A 22,090-nucleotide genomic window follows, 5' to 3' on the forward strand; every position below is an offset into this window, starting at 1 on the left:
GCAAATACTGCTGGGCCTTGGTAAAGGTGGGAGAATTGGGGCTTCTCTGATTCAAAAGTTTAATATTAACAAAACACTCAGTTGCTCACACCCCACAAAATGGTTTCAACTGAACAATCACACCACTAGTCGGAGAAAAGCATACATGTGATAAAGGAGAATAAAAAGCTTATTGACGTGTTGATACATAGCTGATAAGGAAAACAAAAACCCACTTGAAAAAAAAACAGTCACGGTTGAGTTTTAGTCGAACTCAGGACCTGCATCTGGTCTCTTTTCTCTCCGAACATCAAGATGTTTGCAACGATGCTGAAGATACTTCCAATCCTAGCCACCCTTGCAGGTAAGAATAACAAACTGATTGAAATAACACTGAAGTAGAGGAACTTGTTGAAATAAGAGAGCAGGTCAACCTGACTGGCAAACTAGGAAAATGCTTGGGATTTATTTCTAGATGGAATGAATATTGTGGCTACAATTCCACGCTATTTTGTGGAAATCAGCAAGCTGCCCTCTGACTGGTAATAATTTTTTGCTCAAGAACAGAATTTTAGCTTCGGTAAACCAGTGCTTTGCTTTACAGACAGGAGGAGGCAACGAGTTCACATGTAGAGTGCTAGACTGTTTCAAGAGGAGCCAAAAGCTGAATGTGAGAAAACCTAACCTTCAAGGCTGGTTTCATTACATTTGGCTTTTGTCTCCTCTTCAAGATATTCCTGGGAAATGATGCCTTGGGCCCATCCCCACCAATTTTTTGGGGGTATGCTTAACTTTAAGCATGCAAATAATCATTCGTGTTTCCATGAAGTTAAGTGAGGATGTAATACTCGTTGGAATCTAGGAAATATATGGTATATTAAAGATAATATATTATTCATGTTTCAAAGACAATTTATTGTGCTAAGCTTTACTTTTAACATATACAGGAGTAGATATTTTAAGTCTAATTCTCCAGGAGGAGATGAACTGTATCCACTAACGAAAATGAAAGTTAGATTCCGCATTTTCTTTTCAAGATGGAATTACCTATTTTGGATGCCAAAGAAATAATTTAAATAGTTGCTCCTAGTATTTCAATGTCACCTCTCTCACTCACACAAACTCCACAGATTTTTGCCTTAGAAATTAAAAGGAATTCAGTGCTGGTACAAATACTTTGCAAAACAATATCCTCCAATTCCACAGTTGTGGACTTAAGGCTAGCAGCATGGCCGTAGCAAGGGGAACCACTGACTGCAGGTTTCTGTGGAGGCCAGCAAAATATCAGCAAACTGGTATTTACTTGTTAGCATTAAAAACTTCATGGGACTGCAATGAAAGTGGATGATTCCCAGTTAACTGCAGTCACTTTCTCTGTAGCAAGGAAATGCTCACACAGTTATATTGCTGAGTAAAAGACAGAGCAATGGTTTAATAAGAAGTTATAGTCCTGCTCACACCAGCCTTTTTTATGGGGTCACTTCTTACTCATGTGCTTTTTTCACTGAAATCAAAAGAGCTGTATGGATGAGATGGGATTATGAGTTTGAAACCATAAAGAGTGAATTAAACACAAAGCAAAGCTCTCACTAACTTCCGTGATGTGGGAATAGGCTGCGCAGTTCCAGCTCACTCCATTTCCAGTCAAAAGCACCATCTTAGAATTAGCAGTGGCTTTTAACAACCTTGCTGGACAATGAAAGTTTTATAGGTTTTGGCCTTATATGTTTACTAGAACTATGCAAGCGTATTTCAGCTGAATGTATTTATTCCAAACATACAACTTTACAGAAGATGGAGTCATTTCTGCTAAATTCTCATGGAAAAGCTTGTAATATCCAAGCTGTGGCACTCCTGACTCCAGACACAGAGAGTGATGAAGGAAACACAGAGCAGATGACTGGAAAATGGATGTTTTCAGTAGTTTGCCATTGTGTTGAAGGACCGTAGCTTAATTCCAATGAAGAAGAGAAAATTAATGCACATACTTGCAAGTATTATAGTGGCAAGAAACTAATCTTCTGGCCAACTCTAATTGTTAAAGCTGAGAACAATGAACTGAGACAGCTAAAATAACATTACATGGCTTTCATATTAGATTACAGTAAGGATCAAGCTATTGGGAACTCACAGGACAATCAGGACTTACACATAGCACTGGGATCCTCTCTTTCCCCAAGGCAGGATCCACACTAATTTAGGTCAGTCTGCAACCGTTCCTGTGAGACTGCCCTCACATATAACGCAAATCTCGCTGCAGTTAAAGCTCGCTAGTTCTCATCCTAGCCAACACTGACATGGAAAGTGGATTATTGCCTTCTTCCTTCCACTGAACTTCTAATACTCAAGCTATCAAACAAGGAATTCAAACCCCAAAGAGATTAGGTTGAGATAGGCTTGCCTACTGTAGGAGCAGATGAATCTGCAACATTTGCATGGTTAAAAATGCCAAAATAAATCTTTCTTAAACTATGTTTTCTCTCATGTGGGTGATAGTGATAATTTGAGCAAAATATTCTTTTGATGTTGCTGAAGGTTCTGCTTAAATTCTAAAAAGCAGCACCCTAGCCTAAGATGCACAGATATTCTATTAAGAGAAGAATATTTTGTATGTTTGCCTCTATCACTCATACATTGGAAAAAAACACAGCTTCTGCATGGAAGCCATAAGGAACCTAAACATATGCAAAGTAGTTAGCAAAAGGAAAATGGAGAAAGGCTGCTAGGCTCCAAACTGGGGGAACCCAACAGTGCCACTGAGTCAGAAACAGAACATAAGAATACAATAAGAGACAACACTGTAGCAGATGGTGAGCCACGGATAAAGATCAGACATCTAAAGGAGTAACTGCAGAAAAGAAGGCAAGAAAGGTGTAAAAGAGGCCTCAGGACAGCTGTGAATGAGAGCGTGAGGTTCAGGAGAGTGCTGAGAGTGCAGAAGAAAGGTTCCGTTGAGCCGCAGGCTCTCAGTGAGAAGACAAGCCTCTGCAGGTGAGAACAGGCCTGCTTTCAGGAGCTCTGCTTTGTCAGAATATTATTGGTTTTAAGGGGACAGCTATTCTGGGGGTTTACGTGCTTGTTAGCTTTACCCACTCCTAGCTCGTTATCATGAAAACTTCCCTACCAAGCCCAAGGGAAACTGCTGAAAGGAGAAGGACAGACATCTCCTTCAGGCTGTTTGGATAAAGCAGGAGCAAGGCTCTCCTGCCCAGCCCCCAGGGCTGGCCCCAGTAGTTCTCTGTTCACCGTGCTTACTGCCCACAGGTCACGCCAGCGGCGTTGTGGTGACCGTTCCTGAGAAGATAGTGAATGTCACGACAGGCGGCAACGCAACCCTCCTTTGTACGTACGCGAGTTCTCAGCCGCTGGGAAATTTCTTTATCCAGTGGAGCTTTTACAGTGCCAAAGAGAGCCAGCTGCACACCGTAAGATATTTATTTGTTATTAATATGAAGATATGTTTAAGATGTCCTGACGTCCTTGAAGAATCTTGTTATGTTTTATAGTGTTATCCTCGCTAAGAGCTGGGGGCAGGTAACCTTGGTGTTCCCACACTAAAGACAAAGGACTGAGGTGCAATGAATTTTAGGGCAGATATACAAAGCTACCAAGGCTCCCAATTCCTACTGCATGCCTGAGCTCCCACGGAAACTTATGAGAAGGTAGGAGAGGCATTCAGATGCTTCAACAACTTGCTCCAAGTCACACAGGAAGCGTGACGTGGAGTAAAGCTTAGGTGTCCAAAAATCACACAAGTGCTCCAGCCCCTGGACCAGCTCCTTTTTCTCTTGTCTGGCAGACACTTCCTTCTATTGTGAATGTGGTTTTCCTGGTGAGACGCCCTTGCCTATGACAATGAGTTCCCCACCTCAGGGTCAAATGCGAGCTCCATTATCGCTGCTATTGGGCGGCTCGGGACGAGAGCAGTGCGTAACAACAGACCACCAGCCCAAGTCAGCAGCAGTAGTGGGAAATCTGCCCCAGTTAACTTGTGTTAGCATTTTGCAGCATCCCGTGGGTGTCATTGCAGTAGCAGAACAATTACAGACCAAAGGCAAGTGCTCCCTGCCCTTCCTGAGACCAGCATCTCCCCCTGCAGCACTACAGCATGGTAGGATGGGGTATCAGCGTGGAGAGGGCAGCAGGACTGCGAGGGACACCAAGCACTAGGCAGCTGCCTGCTGTAACCACTGCCCCAGCCCCTCACGGGGCTCTGAAGGCCTTGCAGAGCAGCCTGGCCTGCCTACAGGGAGTCAGGGATGGGATGTGCAACTTCTGTACATACCCACACTAGCAGCCAGACTACAAGAGCTACCAATTAATCTAATGTTTGGGTGTGAAATTAATCCAGCATAACGTGCAGGTTCTGAGTTCCCCTTAGCTCACCCAGCAAGGTGCTGAGCAGTCAGCAACAATTTTCTTTGTAAGAAGAAATGCTGCTTAGAAGTGTCACTGCATCCTTGAAGACTGTGACTTCTTTCCACACCCTAGTGTCAGGCTTGGCCTTTAAGACAATCAGCCCCTGTTCTCCCCCCTAGTTTTAACCTTACTGCTAACATTTTTTTCCTACAAGTTCAGTTTTCCTGCTCGGTGTTACACCTGAGAGCTGATGTAAACAGGTTTGACTTAGATCACTGGCACAGCCCACTCTGATGATATTCCTGTAGTGTTTAACAACTTCCTAATAACATTACGTTCGGAGGTTTGCCACAGCTGATAGAGTTATACCTTCTATTCAGTTTATCAATTAGAGCAGAATTAGACTGTGTGCAATTTGCAGAATGTACAGTACTTACTACATTTGGCACTGAGCAATAGCCAGTATGCAAGAAATAGCAATTTAACAAAGGTCAGGGGAACTGCTTACCCTCCTGCTGTATATCGTAGCCATAGATAAAGCCTCTAGCAGTGACAAGCACAAACAGTGGGCCCGTCCTAAGTTCTGACTCCAGCTAAATGACAGACTGATATATGCACACCTTCCTGACTAATTGTATGAGTAGTTGTTACTCATATCATTTGCTTTTTTCAAGTCAAAACTGTTTTCTTAAATAAAGAACTACTCATGAAAGGGTGGCAGCATCAGGTTTCCTAACTAAGTTGTGCATAGAGTAATGCATTATAATTTTGATCCAGTATGTTGTAGCACAGACTTCAATCACTCCTTCAGGTGGGAAGTACAGCACCAAGACAGGATCGAGCCCATATTCTCCAGATTCAGTTACAGTCTCTCCATTTTACTTGCGTTAAATTTTCCTCATTGCAAGACAAAAAATGAAATACATTTTCTGATCACAACCAGGAAAAATAAGAAGATTGTAGCTGAAAGTATTTCAGAGGGAGCATGGGACAGCATCAAGAGATTCAAGAGGGGAAAAAACATTTGTAAGCTGTGATGGATGATGAGAAAATATCCCCTAAGGAATGTAATCAGAACATACTGTGGGGGGTTTGGAATATGCTCCAAAAAAAATTAACTGATGCGAGGCTCTGAAATGCCAGGGAAACCTTATGGATCAATCTCTTTAGCACTCAGTCCTGGATTTTGCAGCTCCCACTGAATTCAGTGGGGAAGCTGTGCCTATAAGAACTGGAAAAAACGCATCTGGTTTTCTCCCCATTTGAAACTAATTTCATGGTAAATTCACTTTCACACCACAGCACACATCCATTGGTAATGGATGATCTGCACTGTCAATAAATAAAGTCGATACAATCTGGCACGGCGACGGGGTAGTGCTAATCCCATCCTCCTTGAGGACAGAGGCAAAACTTCCCTTCGCTGCAGTGCCCGCTATCCTCGGCTCTACACTCAGCAAGGCGTGGAGAAAACCCTTCACTTTGCTGATGTATTCAGAGGGTGCATGCGTGTGCAGAGCTGCAGGACTGGGGTGCTGTAATTAAAATGCTTTTAGCAACCCGTTCAGCCCTGTATTATTTGGTCCCACAGCTTTTTACCGCAACACAGTGATTCCTTGGCATTTTGAACCTATTCACAGCAAAATTAATCGTGTTAATACAAACAGTGGTAAGAAAGAACTGTGACTGCCTGTGAAAAATACCCAGTTAAAGAAATCACACAATACAGCTGAACATGAAATCGGATTTTCAACCTGTCTCTAAATCCACAGCAATTTGAGGCTGCTTTTTCCATTTCGCACTGGTGACTTTTCTGGATTTCAGAAAGGACAGAGTGCCTGGGAGCATGTATACTTTTCACCTACAGGTTTAAACAAAATATAATCTTTGTCTCTACAAACCTGGCTTTGCCCTGGTTGCTTGGCATGCAGCTGAAGTTAAATTTCATATTTTCTTCCAAGTAGAAAGTATATTCATTGCAATGGAATAGACTGCCAGCTTTGGCTTACGTTGTTTAAAGAATACTAAAATGCAAGTCAAAAGTACATTCGATATACTGGTGAGCTGACAAAAGCAACGGAATTGAACATGTTGGCACTATAGCTTACTGAATACCAGAACAGCAGCTTGCATTTTAAGTTGGATGAAATTATTAAATTTTATGATATACTTAGATTCTTCTAACACATCTCAAATAATGAATACTTCCTTATAAGTAGCGTCTATTTCCTCCAGAAAATTTTATTAAAATTATACTGTTATTAAAATTTGCCATTTTTTCAACAATTAAATGGATACATTTTCAGCTTCCATTTTTTTAGAGTAGAAAATGTCTGCCAAACATTTTAAAGATAGGAGACTTACAATTTTTCAAAAAGCTACAGAAAATACTTGTTATCTCACCTGCTACAATCCTAAATATTCCCAACACCTCACTAAGTGCTAGCTGCCTTGAGGACCCTGTTATTCATGTGGCTAGTATAAAAAGAATTAATAGGGGGATATTCTCCGTAACAAACATAATGAAATCTGCATCCTAATAAATAATGTGTATTTACATAACTGGTAATATGGCCATTTCTCTCTGCAGTGGCAGCAAATAATAAAGCTAACACTGTAGAATGTTAGAATTAATTAAGGCAAATTTAGGTCATTAAGATTCTTTTGGCTTTTAAAATTAATGACGGTGAGCTTTACATTATTAGATTTTAGGACATTATATATATTAAGTATGGAGGCCATAGGTGTCCTTTTAAAAAGAACGTTAATATTTTATACCGTCATTTTACAGATTTTGCAGTGTTCTGAGATACGTAAGCTCAGCCGCAGTTCTGTTTCGAGGGAAACCAATAAGATCAGTGTGAGGACTGGTGACAGTGTTAATTTAACACCCCGGAGTATTCAGCCACAGATTTTACCTTGCTTCAAGCTTAGGCAATGCTGTTCATCAATGCACAGACCCAATGCTTCCCAGCGCTTGCTTTGTGAAGCTAGCTGGTGTGCTTCGCTGTTTGTTGTGGTGTTTTCATACCCTGTTCCCCTTTGCCACAATGCTGGCGCAGGTGCTCAGCAGCTAAAAGCCATGGCAGTTACACGGGCGGGGAGGAGATACCGCAAACAGCCGGCTGCTTGCAGACACTGCGATGAGAAGGAAGGCAGCAAACAGGGGAATGGCAGGTGTTCGCTGGGCTAGTTTGAAGACAGTGCAGATATATGTAGTGTAGGAATATAAAACTTTTCTCTAATTGGAGCCTAATTTTGCTCTTATCCTGAGAAGTTCCACCAGTGGAAATAATTCGCTTCATTTGAACTAAATATTGTAAATGTCAACTAATGGAAAATGGGAAGTTATGTGTATTTTTACTTTTTTTTTTTTTGCCTTTTTCCCCCTTGCAATATGTCTTTTTAATGATGAATTTTATTTTTAAATAGCTGCTCCCAGCCAAGGATCTTGAGAAATTTCCAACTACCCAACTCTCTGTACTTTACCTATAGACAAACTGAGGCAAAAACTACTTATTCAGCTCACCCAGGGTAACAGAATATATCACAGCCTGGCCTGCTTCCTAAGGTAGAGTCACAGCTCCTGCTAAGATCTACATCTGTGCTCTGAGTCACTCGGCTGACCTCAGTATAAAGCACCTAAATAAATGTTTGAAAGACTGAAGCTTTCTGTTGACTCTGCACAGGCGAGGCTGCAGCCTGGCAAGCCTAAATCCAAGTCCTGAACCCAACCAGCACCACACCTCGAGCCTCCAGCCCAGGCCACCCACAGTTAAAGCAAGTGAAATTGTCAGAGACACTGCATGGCTACCCAAGATATGCTCGCTGCAGTATTATTGATGGAAATTTTGAGTTAACTAGAGGAGTAAGGGAAAGGAATGACTGTTGTTTGTAAGAGATGCTGGGTGAATTATTGATACGCCTCTCATGGAATCATTGTCTTAAAAAAAAGCTAACTTGAAATACTTGCAAATGATGACATCAACACTGCTTTGGCAAAACTGCTGATGGACGATAGTGAGGGAAGGAATGTAGCAGCCTGTAGCAATGGTATCTTCCATTTGTTCTGTATATTGGCTTTCATCCTGAGGGAGCTCTGCATTTTTCTCCTATCTGTACTACCAAGGATGTGTCATTTAGCAGCAAGGGGCAAGATGAGGTCCTGAGAGCCCACCACACATGCTTCCAGCCACAGATGCCTGAGGCTGTGTGCTGCAGGGGCTGTCAGTGCTGCAGGGGACGCTGGCTCGGAGCAGAGCAGCCCATTCCAGCCCCCGAGTGAAGACAAGCCTCTGCAAAGCACTGCCTGGAGCACTACAGAAAACTTACTGGAAGTGGCCTCTCTAATACATGAGCATTTTGTTTTGCTTAAGGGTGATGTTTTTAAAACCAAGTCTTATCTAACACTTCAATGACCCTGCAGGCACCAAAAAACATAGCTTCATTTAATGGCAGAAAGCAAAGACAATACCTCCAGTGACGGGAAGACAGACCCTGCTGTCAGTGTCAATGCAGTCAGAGCAATTCCTGGATGTCACTGGGGTTGCTGTTGGCTGCCTGTGGTTATCTCTGGTGCTGGGGTGACAGTCTGCAGAGAGAAGGTCAAATAAACTGGCATGCTTATGCAGACAACAGAGCAAAAAGAAAAGTGGAGACAAGTAGAAAAAGATCAGGTTGTAACTTACGTGTTTGGAGCCAATAGGAGACTTAGTTTGCCTAATTTTAGGTAGAACTCAGCACTAAGATGGTATTGCATCCTACTCTGTTACTCAGGGCTTAAGACATCTGCAAAATGTGCTGAGCATGAGGCACCCTGCCCTTGTGAACAGCAACACTGCCTTCAGGGGAGTTGTGTAGAGAACAGGCTCTTGGACTTTGGGGGCACATTTCCAGTCTCATTTAACTCTCAGACCAGCCCATTTTTACTCAAATACAGCACTCCCCGTGTCACGGTATTCTGAGTATGGATGAAAAGTCAGTCAGTCATTGTCAAAAGATGGTGTATGTGACAGATGCACGGGGAAGATGTAGCTGGAGATACAAGGTAAGAAAAAAAAAAACAAAACAAAACAAAAAAAAAAACAACCCACAATCTTAACAACAACATAAAAAGAGCTAAATAGCTTCTGCTAGATTTATACTGCTATAAAAATTGTAATTATGTTCTGGGTTAAAATCCTAACACCGACACATGATTGAGATGAGCTCAATCAGATGCATCACTCAGAATTTTTACCTCATGCTAATTTTTACTGCATTTTCCTCTATCAGAATTATTGTGGAAGTAGCTGTTGCTTTTTTCCCACAGCTATTCAAGTGGCTGAACTAGTACCTGATCCTTTGAGAATATTCTGCCCAAAGAGTATCTGAATAGCACGTCCACACACCAGGAGCGTCTGGGCCGAATGTGAGCAAGTCTGAATAGCCCAGATTTGGGGCTAGATATTTACAGAGAGAAAAAATGTTCCTCCTCGATCCCCCCTCTAGAACATGACATTTTGGGCTGTGACGTACAGAGGAACACAAAGCTGCCTGCTGAACCAGCCTCCTCTCAGCCATCAGCTGGCCGGTGTCCCAGCCAGAATCCCTTCCAAACCCTCTTTGAGTGGGATTCCTGACTCACCGTGAAGTACAGGGTGCAACCCAAAGCAAATTGAGGTCTGATAACTGCCAAAGGCACTGAGAAAGCATGTTTGTGCTTGATACGCCGTAGAAATTACTCACTAATAGTTCAGCCACAAGAATGACACTGTGAGAACATGAAAGAGATGATCCTCCAAAGCATTTTGCGCCAGTTAAAGCTGCTGAATGATTAATTCTCTAAAGGCTTCTGACTCCATACCTTTCTTCTTCCAACGTGCAATTGTAACAAGAGGCTTCCAGTCATCCTCGGTTACCCATGACAAAAATCCCAGTAATGTAGGGCAGAATATCCCCGCTGCAGTCTGGCAGATCAAAGTTTCACTAAAAATGTGTAAAAAGCAGCTGTGGATGAGCCAATGCATTTGGGGCCAGGCTCAGTCACACGGCACACGTCAACGAAACCAATGCACATGTGAGCTTTTGCCTGCTTATCTAGCAAGTTCAGAATCCGCGCCTTGGGCTTTAATTAACACTTGGAGAGTGCAGCATTTGCTCTCTAATTAGATGGTAAAATGCTTAAGGGAAAGATGAATACATTTTTTCCCTTGTTATTTTATAAATTCTGTCTGTACTCAGAATTCAGAAAGAGATGATGATATCTATCTGCTAAAGTTGTTAATATCTCCCTTTGCACTTATCGGTGAGAAAGAGAATTCAACAGTTCTTTTTATGGTAGCCTGAGAAAATGACAGAGAAAATGATAGAACAACACGCATACATCAGCCTAGAGAAACTTCATCGGACAGGATGCTCCAGCTTTGCATCTGCTGGTGGGAGAAAGCGAGATGGGCTTGGGGAGGGAAGACGAGTATTAGACAGGAAGCCATGTCCTCGTTCTGCCTCACAGTCAGGAAATCAAGGCTACTGTGCGGATTAAGTGGGACGTTTTGTAACGCATCTTCAAGTACGTCTGTTTTTACAAGTTTGACACCCAGATGCACTAGGCAATACAGCAATGTGGTGTGATGGCACCAGGAGATGGGAGGAACACTGACCTGGACTGAGTCCATCCAAAGCCATTTGAAAGACACACATTTATACTAATTCTAGCATTTATTTGTCTGGCCCCAAGAAGGGAAAGGAAGCAGATGGAGGCACGTTTCTTCTAATTTTCTGCCTGCTTTTTCACACGTGTCCTCTACTCCCCAAGGAACTAGATTGCTGTATGGGAGACGCTGTATAAACAAACCTGTAGGTGGGTTTCTCCTTTTCTGCCAGACATCCGGCAGCCATCGAAAACCCTCAACGCAGCTTTGCCAACTGCTTCCTCTTCAGGCGAGCACTTTCCTCACCATCACACAAGAAGGGGAACAACCTGCCCACAAGTCAGGTGAAGGTAGAAAAGGATGTGTGATTTCATGTACCAAATCCTTCTGAATTCACGACACAAATGACCTTGCCTCCAGCATTGAGGTTACCAAGATTTTCTTCCAAACTAGCATGACCATTCCCACTTCCTTCCCTGTCCTGTTTGTAATACGTATTTCCTGAACAGGTACACAAATAGTTCAACTGCCTTGGAGCTCTATGACACCAAATCCTCTTGGTTGTAGCAGACACTGTGACTCTGGAAACACAGACTAACCATGCCATTGCCTTAGAAAGACAGGAGGGATGACTGCTGACACCGCTGGGCTTTAAGCAAACCCTGGCCCACAAGTTAAAGAACAAACTGCAATCCTTTCCAAGACCAAGGAGAGACTTTCTGGACAGCTTTTAGCTGTTTTGCAGAAACTGCTGTTTCAGATTGTGGAGTTATTAGGGACAGCATTTTTAGGAGTGATAATCTCACATTTTCTTTTTTTTTTGTCAGTTATTTGATTAGTCATCCGAGGCAGCTGCTCCCTTGAAATGTGAAAAGGCATCATTATATAAAAACTCGCATGAGCAAACTAGCTGGTAATTAGAAGTAGCAACCATTACTACATCCACAGTATTGTTTTTCCACTGGTAAATCATCGACTTCACTAGAGCTGCTCATGGTTTGCTTGAGGACATTAAGTGCTTACTTTTACAGAGAACACAGCAGATTTCTTGGGTACTTTTTACATTCAAGATACTGGACTTTAAACATATTTATCACGCTGATTTAAAAAGGCCTCTGGCAAAGGACTGCCATTGACTACATTTATACTTTTTCCCATGTAGACATTTTAAGGACATTTTAGGTAAAACAGAAAGAAATGTCAATGAGATGCATACTTGTGGGAAGGGATATCAGCTGTCAGTTGCCAAAAAAAAAAAAAAAGCTTTATCTTCAACAGAAAACAAGTTTTTGACTTCTGAAATGGAATAGATACATTTTTGCAAATATTTTCTTATCAGTTTTTTGAAAGGCATAAACATGATCTTTTCAAGGACAATATACAAACTTTTTATACAAGGGTTTAAAATATTAATTTTGAGTGTATTGTTTCAAACGGGCTACAAATTCGCAGCCAATTAACTGAAACATGTTCCTCTTAAATGAAATTTCCTGTGTACACAATCCAATCATACCTCTGGGACAAGATATACACTCGGTAATTAATCACAACATTACTCAGCCTTTTTGGTGTTTACCACCTTCCTTCAGGCAATGAACTCCACAGCTAGCGAGATAAGCATCATACAGGAGCAAAAGAGAGAAAGGACAGGAGCCTGCAGGGGAACCGAGTGCATTTCCTTAAGCTGTTCAACTGTGTTTATATATTCATAGTTCAAACAACAACAAAAATACTAAAAGATTCGGTTTAAATCCACGAAGAGAAGAAATATTCTCTGCTGTGCTGACACCTGCCTCAGATTTAACAGTGTACACAAAATATTTCCTCTGTGTCCATTCAGAAAGGAAGAAAGAGCGCTGAGGATTAATTTTGCAGTGAGGTATGCAGTGAGTATGAGGGCTTAGATGCGTAATTCACCCTGACATCAGATGAATTAAACCATGCTCACAGGGAGCACTTGCTCCTCTGTGTTGTTTACTGGCATGCTCTGACTGCATTTACAACTTGCAGTGCCAGACTTGTTTCCCAGGAACATGTGCTGTAGCTGAGCTGGTACACAGCAGGCATAAATCCCAAATGACTCTGAGGTAGGCTGAAGAGAATTTAGACCTTTTTTCAATAGTGAAGCCCTATGAAAGGATACAGTGGACCTGTCTCTCCTCTCACGCTGCTGCAAATCAGGCACTACCTCATACAAGACATTGTGCAACTGAATTTCACACTAGTATGAAGCTGATGGAAGCTCCTGCCCTTACCCTACTCAAATGACCATCACACTACCAACTGAGAGGAGGCACAAATCCATCACTGCTGGGATCTATAGAGGAATATCTGTTTAAGAGATGCCTGAGGTCAGAATTCACAGGTTTTGTAACTTCAAAGTCATGAATTGAGCAGTGTATGACATTCTGTTGTTGCTTGTACTATGATAAGTAGAAAATGAAAGAATTGTGGCCAATAGCTTTTTTTAATTACAGGCATATCAGTTTTATATTAGCAAAGCATAAAGCCGCTTTTAAACCTGATGGGCTTGCATGGAAAAAATGGAAGCTGGAGAGTCTCTCCAACAGTCTTGCAGACTGCTAACAAAGCCCACGCTGTGCTAACATTAAAGCTGTTATCCTTCCCCGCTGCAACACCAGTTTCCCACGTGCTGGCAAAGCACGCAGTAGCTCTGGTACTCAGAGCCCTGCCTCAATTGTACCTGGTGTTTGCAATCCTGGGGCAGGGACAGATCAAGTCTGGCTGGAAAGCAGACAAAACTGCACTTGAGAGGGGGCCAAGCTGCAGTACCGAGGCTGCTGGTGCTGTGCAGCCTTGCGTTTTGACCTTCATTTCAAAGCTTTATCACTGCATACACCAGCTATGTTCAGGCAGTTTTGGGGTGTAGCTTGCCTTAAGCTAATAAAGGTTTTGAGATAACATTGCTTAAAGATTTCAGTCAACACTATATCAGGGTGGATAAATAGAATTAAGAATAAATATTCTTAATTCAAAAGGCAATCAGTTGATCTGCAAGGTAAAGCAAATTATACTCCTTGCCTGGGGTTTTGCAGTGTCCCCACAGGCAGGAAGCTTTGACAAAAAAGAACTTTTGATATTAGTCAAGCATGAATGGCATTTTACACCAGTCTGTGAAACTTTTTCCCACAAGCATTTTCCAACTATTTCCATTAAAAATATGTTGTCGGGTCCAACTTCCATAAATACATTTACAGTGCTGATTCCAGAATACTGTCAGTGGGACAAATGTTAGATCCATTTGGGTGCCAACCTGTAATTCTGTATGGTTACCACTCGTCAGTGTGAGAAAATGGTTTATGGATTGTGCTGCAGCCACTCCATTTGCCTAGAAAATGGCGTTTGTGCACTGGGGAGCATACTGCTTATCCCAAGCACTACCACTTATGTATAATACTATTAGTAATATCTGAGAGAAGTAATTAACGTTCCATAGTCTTTCACATTAGCTTTGTTCTTTCAGATCTAGATTTCCCAGCAGAGTTAGACAGGACAGATTGCACGTACTCCTTGAGAACTATTATATTCACCCCAAAGCAGATGAAGTATCACAGCTCATGGCCCAAGTCTCAAACTACCAACCAGTCTCCATAATGAACACAATTTATCCCTCTGTTCAGTCGACGAGTTTGGGCTTATAAGCTTATGAGGCCAACTCTGTTCCCAGAGTGCTCTTAAGTACAATTCATGCTGCTGAAATCAGTGAAATCCGTCAATGTTAAATAGCTAATTTTAATTTAAATGCTGCATTCCTTAGATACATTTTTTCTTACCATGCCTTTAATTCTGCAAAAGTTTACTACTGTATAGTAAAAGTGGAACTTCTTGATCCCAAATAGGTACGACTTCAAGCACTGAAGCCAACAGCTGTTCTTGACTTCCATCTACGCTATAAATTCAAAAAAAAAAAAAAAAGAAAAAAGAACAAGATAGTTCATGACACTGACTCTGATCTTGATTACACAAACAAGAACAGCATAGTTGCTCTAACTGCACGTGTGATGATTCTGCTGGTGTTCTTGTACTGCACTATTATTGCTTCCAGATTCACTGCAAACAGATCAGGCACCTTGTTTGCTTAGACCTATGTCATGTGGATTCACTTCAGTTCTCTGTTTGCTAGCTTCTATATTTGGAAAGCTCTGCAGCCACCCCCTTTTTGCAATGACAAGTCCATTCCTGTCATAATCTTCTACTAAGCTGCGTATTAATATCACAAATGATCAGTGCTTCAATCAGTGCCACTATTAATTGCACATAACTTAGCATTTGTACACAGATTTGTCATACGATGGTCAATGATCTTAAGTCTGTGACTGAAGGACCTACAAAAAATAGCTACTGTCCATTTACACAACTAAAAAAATCCCTGTCCTGAAAAGTTTGTCATCTAAGAACCATTAGAAATATATATGCAAATGTACTATGTTTATCTCTGTTTTCTTGGGGAAAGGTGCAAGAAAGGGGGTGACCTTGCTTCACTTAATCAAAAATCAACCATAATCCAGTTACGAGTAGCAAACAAAGTGGCAGTAAGATCTCTTGTTTTGAAACTAACAATGGATTTTCTACCACAGATCTATTATTATTCAGGAGGACAGTCTTACTCCTATGGAGAGTTTAAGAACAGGATCACAGCTGCAACAGGTCCAGGGAATGCATCGATAACAATCTCCAACATGCAGCCCTCTGACACTGGTTCCTACACCTGCGAAGTTTTCAGCCCACTGAATGATGCTGGCCAGAGCCAAAAATCAGTGATTGTCAATGTGCTGGGTAAGTGCCTTTCCTCTGTACTGCTGTATTGTAGTTTTCCTGCCCTATTACAAAAAAAATGAATTCACGCCTCAAAATATGCAGCAGCAGAGGGAATGACGGGGCTGTGATGAACAAGGCCTGTGATGCAGAAAGAAGGGCTCACTTGTGTACTGATGCGGAGCTTTTCTCCATGGGCTTTGAAGGTAGGCAGAGCTTGTGGTGCCATCTAGCTTCCAGACGAAGCAGACCTGCCCTGATACCACTCATGAGCTACACTTGCTTGACCTACAGTAAAATCTCATGGTTCCACGAGAGGCCTTCAGATTCACTTTGTGGTCTCGAAAAACTACCCGTTTTAAGCAGGTAGCTGGAATTATCCGAGTTCACTAGATTGTTCGTGTTGGAAAAAGAATGATACTGTTTGATTAAAATAAAAAGCCCTTCTAATTGTAAATGACAACTTCTCTGTGAAGCCATTACTTTTAAGCATAACCCAGGCCCAGCAAAGACCAAAATTTCAGAAAGGAGGAAAAAAGAGCAGAATGACATTTACTTCCTAGTAAGTCAAAAGTTTGTACTAACCCCATCTAACCATTGCTTTTGTACTGAGAACTCATACCTGGTCAGAGGTACGAATCAAACCCTTATGAAAGAGATTGCAGTATCAGTTGCCTGTCTGCCACGTATAGGACAAAGACACATGTAAATTTATTTCCTGAAAGTCACATTTTCACAGTACAATTACTAATTCTCATCTAAAATCTCCCAAAGAGTAAATCTTGGAGCAGTTAAGGGAAGAGACTGTACTTTTCCCATGAAAACTCACTTATGCACATAAAATTTGGCTGTGTTCATTGCCAGTATAGTTCCAGTGATGGTACTCCAAAGAACCACAACAGCATGCGTAGACATAGGAAATGAAAAATAATAGCTGTAAGCAGAAGCAAAATCTTCAGTGTACAAAGTGAGGAAACTATCAAAACTGTTTGTTTTTTTTCTTTTCTCCACATAACTATAGTTGATTTATTTATTCCACAACTGCAAGATACTGAAGAATCAGGCCTTGACCCTCTCTTTTTATGTGGAAAAGCTCCAATGCCCTGAAGGAAAGATGTTGTTATGTGGCAGAAAATGGTAGAGAATGAATAGTGACTGGTCTAGTATAAGTAATTGATAGTTGTCATCAATGCCTAACATCTCACCATCCCCGTAATAGTATTTATTTAGCATGCAAAGGAAGAAAAGATAATAAAAATGTATCCTAGGCCACATGTATATATTTAGTATTACTGAAGTCTTTACAGGAGAGCTTTTGGTCAGATGCATAAACAAGACTATGCTCTTGGACAGAAATCTGTAACTGTGGTTTTATTCTTTACTACAGCAGCACAGAAATAGACCTCGATGTGGAAGCTTGCAGCCCTGGGTGTGAACTCATGTGTCTGTTCTTGTTCTTTTACAGTCAAACCATCAAAGCCTTTCTGCAAAATAGAAGGAACACCAGAGAAAGGCCATCTAATCTACCTCTTATGCAAATGTGAAGAGGGATTGCCTCACCCTACCTACCACTGGTACAAAGTAGACGACAATACCCTCACGCCTGTGACTGAGCAATTCAGTACGTAACTACAGGACTGCCATACTGTGCTCAAGAGCTGGAGTGCCGTAGTACCAGCTCGGATTTCAAACACTTTGCTTCACATAGGGCAGTTAAATCTTACCCTCCTCTTCTGATGTTCAGTATCACAAATTCATATTTTTACACACTCAAATTGACTGTTACAAAGAGCTATTTTTTCTTATTTTTTTTAAACTTTTTTTGTTTGTTTGTTTTAATAAAAACTGTGTGGCACATTAAAGTCTTGTCTATACCAACCATTACTTTAAATTTAAACAATGTTAAAATGGGAGAAATGTTCATACCTTTACATCTCTCTTCCTTTGGAATTTTGAGTGAACTTACATTCAAATTAAGGCAATTTGTCATTCAGTTGCTAAGAAATCCATCCTGAACATCTTCAGTACCTGTTAGCTTTTCATTTATTAAATTACATTGACAATAGTATCAGTGCTAGTGAAACATTAGACAGACTTACTTACAGAGTATGGGCATACTACTCATCTTCTAATATGTTCCTACAGGATCCACTGTAGTAATTGTCAAAGAAGGTAAATGTTTTGGATTTAAATAATATATGTATAAAGAATGAAAGAATAATGGGAAAACCCTTTAGCTTGTACTGTTTTTCTTCTCTTAAAAGCTCTCAGTAATACCAACTAAAGAAAACCATTTCCCTCTAAAGTATACGAATGTTAATCTGTACCTGTTCTCTGTTTGCCACAGATCCAACCACTGGCATTCTGTACATTGGCAACCTCACTACCTTTGAAACAGGATATTACCGCTGTATAGCCAGCAATGTCATGGGGAACAGTACCTGTGAGCTTGACCTAACTTCAATGCGTAAGTGAAAATAACCCCGTATATGATCTATGACATACTCTTTGAAGAAAAATGCTGTAATATCTTTAAAACAGATTTTTTTTTGGGAAATACAGGCAGTAGTCAACCATGCCTGTTTGCAGATTTTTCATGTAAACAGTAACATTTAACAAGAGCCAAGTGTATATTGTATAAGCAATCACGAGATATGTCCCTGAAATGAGTACTCAATTACTCAGTGGTCTATAAAATGAAAATGGCAGGTCAGAGCTAGCAGCTGTGCTGAAGTGGAAATAGGTTTTTAGGGTTCACAATCAGATCATGCAGCTGAGCAACAGAGATAAAGGCAACCTCAATTTCAGAATTTGTTTGCAAGGACTGAAGAGCAAAGGCTTTCAACTACTGCCAATGTTAACAACCCACTATTTCCCTTAGCCAGTCATAAACATGGGGCTTGTTGTGAGTAGGGTGCTAACTGTTAAGAAAGGAGGCAGCAAAGGTCATAAAAGCCCGGTTCTCTTTTTCCTAGAGTATCTTTGGCGTCTCTCCTGGAAAAACACACTTAGTTTTTTAGGTCTTTGAATTGAATGCCTTCTTTCTGGTAAAGGATCCTCCACTAAATTTCTATGGGATTTTGCTGGATTAATACTTTTTAAAAACTCTTTTTTTTTTTTCTTTCTAGATTCAGACAGTGCTATTGTTGCTGGAGCATTAATTGGAGCAATTGTGGCAGCTGTTATCATTTGTGTTGTCGTCTGGGTCTTAACCAAGAAAGCAAAGAAAAAGAAGTCATCAAGTAATGAAATGCAGTAAGAATTTGTTTGTTTGCTTGATTTTAAGACAATTGTTTCTGTAAAGCACTGCTGATAAACTAGAGCTAAAGTAAAACATAAATACTGTAAACATTTATAGAAGAGTAAATAATACAAGGCTTGAGAAAACTTCCAAAGTGAGAGTATTTGCTTTTGTGTGACTTTTAGGCTTTTGCACTTATAATATGGGTGATCATTACCCTCTTCCTTATGTTTACAAGCAGCTACTACCAAACAATACCTAAAATATAGGTTGGAAAAACAGTGTTTTGTATTTAAAAGTTTATCGTGGTTGTTAATAGCAGGTGGATGAAGTCAAAAAAGGTATAGCAGCTAAGGGTTTCTCTTAGAGAATTGACTACTAGACATGACAAAGGGCTATGGGACACATGCTTGGGATACTCTAAAGCATCTCAAACGGCTGGAGCCACTAAGGTTTAGGCAAAGAATGGAGCTCAGAATGTCCATTTTGATCCTGCTTTGGAAATGTCTTTTTCTCTGCACTTTGGTTGCTCATTTCTCTCCTAAACTGCCAAATCTCCACGGTAAGTATCATCTCATATGCTACACAGTCAGCTCCATGATGTTAAACGTTAAATTAATACACGCAGCTGAGCCAGCAAAGATTGTCATGTCGTCTGGACGCTGCCCTGTAGCAGGGGTCTAAAACTTCCTGATGGGGATTACTGCTAATCCAGGCCAGTGGCCACTCATGGACATGATTTCTGCTTTGAACTGGTGTAGCTTTAACTTCCGATTAAGTGCTTGGACCCTAATAAACCTTACTACATTGAATTAACCCACTAGTATCTGATATTTTTTATATGTGAAAGTACTTAAATATTGGGAGTTGATTTATTATTTTTTCGATAAGGGAAATGGAATTCATATCTATTACTAAAAATATTTTTCTAGATGTCAGCCTTTTCACAGCTCTTTTCTGACTGTACCTTATTTTTATGTATTTGAATGGGACACCAGATCTGCGTGCAGTTTCCCTGAAAGTTCACACCAACCAGTTTATTTTGCTCTCCCTTTTCAGATACTGTCAGACACTCAGTTTCCCATTCTGCTTTAATGAGCTGGCATTTAAACATACTAAACCCCACTTTTCTTCTAATAAAATCACTTAAACCAGTGGTGCAGATCAGTCTTATTATCCACCACTGTCAATCTCTGTCTTAACAGCAATTTTGTACCTTCTCAGGTGCTCTCGTAACAGTCCTAATAATATGGGGGTTACTGTTCAGATGACAAAACTATGAAGATACATTCTTTTGAAAGACTCTAGTGTAGATGGGATTTCAATACATGAAATTACAATCCTCATCCTGTCTCCCTGCAGAGTAATGGCTCAGAAACAATCCAATGCAGAGTACGTTCAGGTACCGAATGAAGAAAACATACCTGCAACCACAGTTCCATCAAGCAATGCGACAAACGAATACCCCAGTGTTGATGAAACAGCAGCCTCTGGAACACCTGAAAATGATGAGAAGCAAGACGTGGAAAAAGAAGAAACAGCCTAGAGTTTATTTCAACAGTTTTCCTTGTCAGCTTTAGAGCCCATTATGAAAAAAAAAATAACAAAAAAGCAAATTTGTCATTGAATTAACATAGCATTGGGACTTAAATCTGCATTTATTTTGGGAAACATTGGGCTGGAGATTGAAAAGGATGCTACACCTGCACTTTGTGAGTAGCAGATTGGGTCTTTAAGTTAACCAAATTTCACATGTATTTATAACTAGATAATAAATATAAAAAACTACCATCCACAGTTATACAATCTATTTTACAAAATTAATTAGAAAATGGTGTCAAGCATTGAAGAAAATATGACGTTCCTGTCAGCTATCAGTAATGCTGTATGTGTCCATACAGTTCTGAGCCACAGAAGCCTTCTCCGTGAAGTGTTGGCCAACCTCATGTCTCCTGTGGACCAAGAACTACCATCATGGCCGGTACACTGCAATGTTTAAAGGATCTGATTTTGCACTTCAGAACTAAAAACACGTTTCATCAATTTCATCAGAGCGCAGAAACAGATTTAAAGACCTGGACCAATGAAATCTTGTGTCTGAATTCCACTTAAAGTTACAAAACCAAAACAGTCCTGGAAACGTTTACCCTGTTGCTGCCTAATATGGGACACACTTTGTTAACCACAACCTTCTGACTTTAGAGTTCCCAAGACATCAGCATTCCAGAGCTGGTTCAGGGACCAGACACACAGCCTCAGCAGCTCCCTAAGACCTACATGAGGCAGATACTCACTGACCTAAGGAGACACCACTTCCAGTCTTGTGCACTGCAGAGAAAACTGTCTGACCTGGGGATCTGGGACGTTTTGGCACTTAAGTCTTCTATAAGATCTACTATTTCTCCTTTGGTGACTGTTTCTAGCCTGTAAAAGTTATTGGTATACACCAGCCATCTTTAAAACAGATTGAAGGATACATCTGAGCTAAAATTTTCAGGTCCAGCTCCTACAGCTCTAAGTATCTTTACTGACAAATAAGGCATTAAGTCCTCATCAACATGCCCATTTTACCTGGGCAGCCTGCTCTAAGGAACCTGCTTTGGCAGGGGGGTTGGACCCAATGATCTTTCGAGGTCCCTTCCAACCCCTACAATTCTGTGATTCAGTTTGGATCATTAAGCTAACTGCATTCACTGTCCTTTCTACATAGTGTTGTGGCTTTCAAACATTTGACTTTGATACGTGCAGCCTAGTGTTTCATTTCAGAGTAAAAGATCACTTACAATGTTCTTACAACATTGTTTTAGCTAAAAACTGCTCATGCTGGACCACAAGGATCAAACTCTTACTAGTGCCAACACTGCTGCATCCTGTCAGTGGATCACTGTTCTCTCTCCAAAATATCCAAGGCAAACATTAAGTCATGACTTGTATACAAGCTTCTTCTTAGGCAGGCATCTTTTGTTAAATGAGGTGGCAATTTTACCGAGCAAAATCTGCAAACTCTTGACCATGCAGTCTAGGTGTAGAAGCTTAAGGAAAATTTCTTATATTCTTGCTGATAGTTTTATAAGCATGGTCAGTAACAGCAAGAGAAGAGCAC

The 22,090-nt window shown here is 40.9% G+C and overlaps 2 protein-coding genes across 3 annotated transcripts in view; one reads left to right on the plus strand and one right to left on the minus strand.

Moving 5' to 3' along the window:
• The window catches only part of LOC106038582 (synaptotagmin-like protein 2), a 70,081-nt gene that overhangs the window by 46,454 nt on the left and 1,537 nt on the right, over positions 1-22,090 (minus strand). Inside the window, exons 1-2 of one of the 2 annotated variants that reach the window (XM_048070770.2) lie at positions 14,765-14,906; positions 8,813-8,929 (exon numbers count right to left, since the gene is read on the minus strand). The gene's annotated coding sequence lies outside the window, so the exon portion shown is untranslated. Of the gene's footprint in view, positions 1-8,812; positions 8,930-14,764; positions 14,907-20,411; positions 20,487-22,090 lie in introns of those variants that run through there. The other variant, XM_013185187.3, reaches the window with a different exon arrangement.
• VSIG1 (V-set and immunoglobulin domain containing 1) lies at positions 307-21,010 on the plus strand. The gene is made up of 9 exons (XM_067005190.1): positions 307-343; positions 1,715-1,899; positions 3,129-3,404; positions 9,278-9,385; positions 15,569-15,767; positions 17,212-17,367; positions 18,094-18,213; positions 18,875-19,001; positions 20,350-21,010. Exons 1-9 carry the CDS (start codon positions 307-309, stop codon positions 20,531-20,533), a joined length of 1,392 nt encoding a protein of 463 aa, XP_066861291.1. The 3' UTR covers positions 20,534-21,010.

The sequence above is a fragment of the Anser cygnoides genome, chromosome 13, assembly GCF_040182565.1.
Source record: "Anser cygnoides isolate HZ-2024a breed goose chromosome 13, Taihu_goose_T2T_genome, whole genome shotgun sequence".
Taxonomy (NCBI): domain Eukaryota; kingdom Metazoa; phylum Chordata; class Aves; order Anseriformes; family Anatidae; genus Anser; species Anser cygnoides.

What these genes read in the sequence shown, in the direction of transcription:
- VSIG1 (XM_067005190.1), top strand. Translation starts at nt 307, where the DNA reads ATGCTGAAGATACTTCCAATCCTAGCCACCCTTGCAG. An exon ending in GATGTAGCTGGAGATACAAG is followed by an intron (nt 9,386 to 15,568) that starts GTAAGAAAAAAA and finishes TTTCTACCACAG; the next exon opens with ATCTATTATTATTCAGGAGG. An exon ending in TCATCAAGTAATGAAATGCA is followed by an intron (nt 19,002 to 20,349) that starts GTAAGAATTTGT and finishes GTCTCCCTGCAG; the next exon opens with AGTAATGGCTCAGAAACAAT.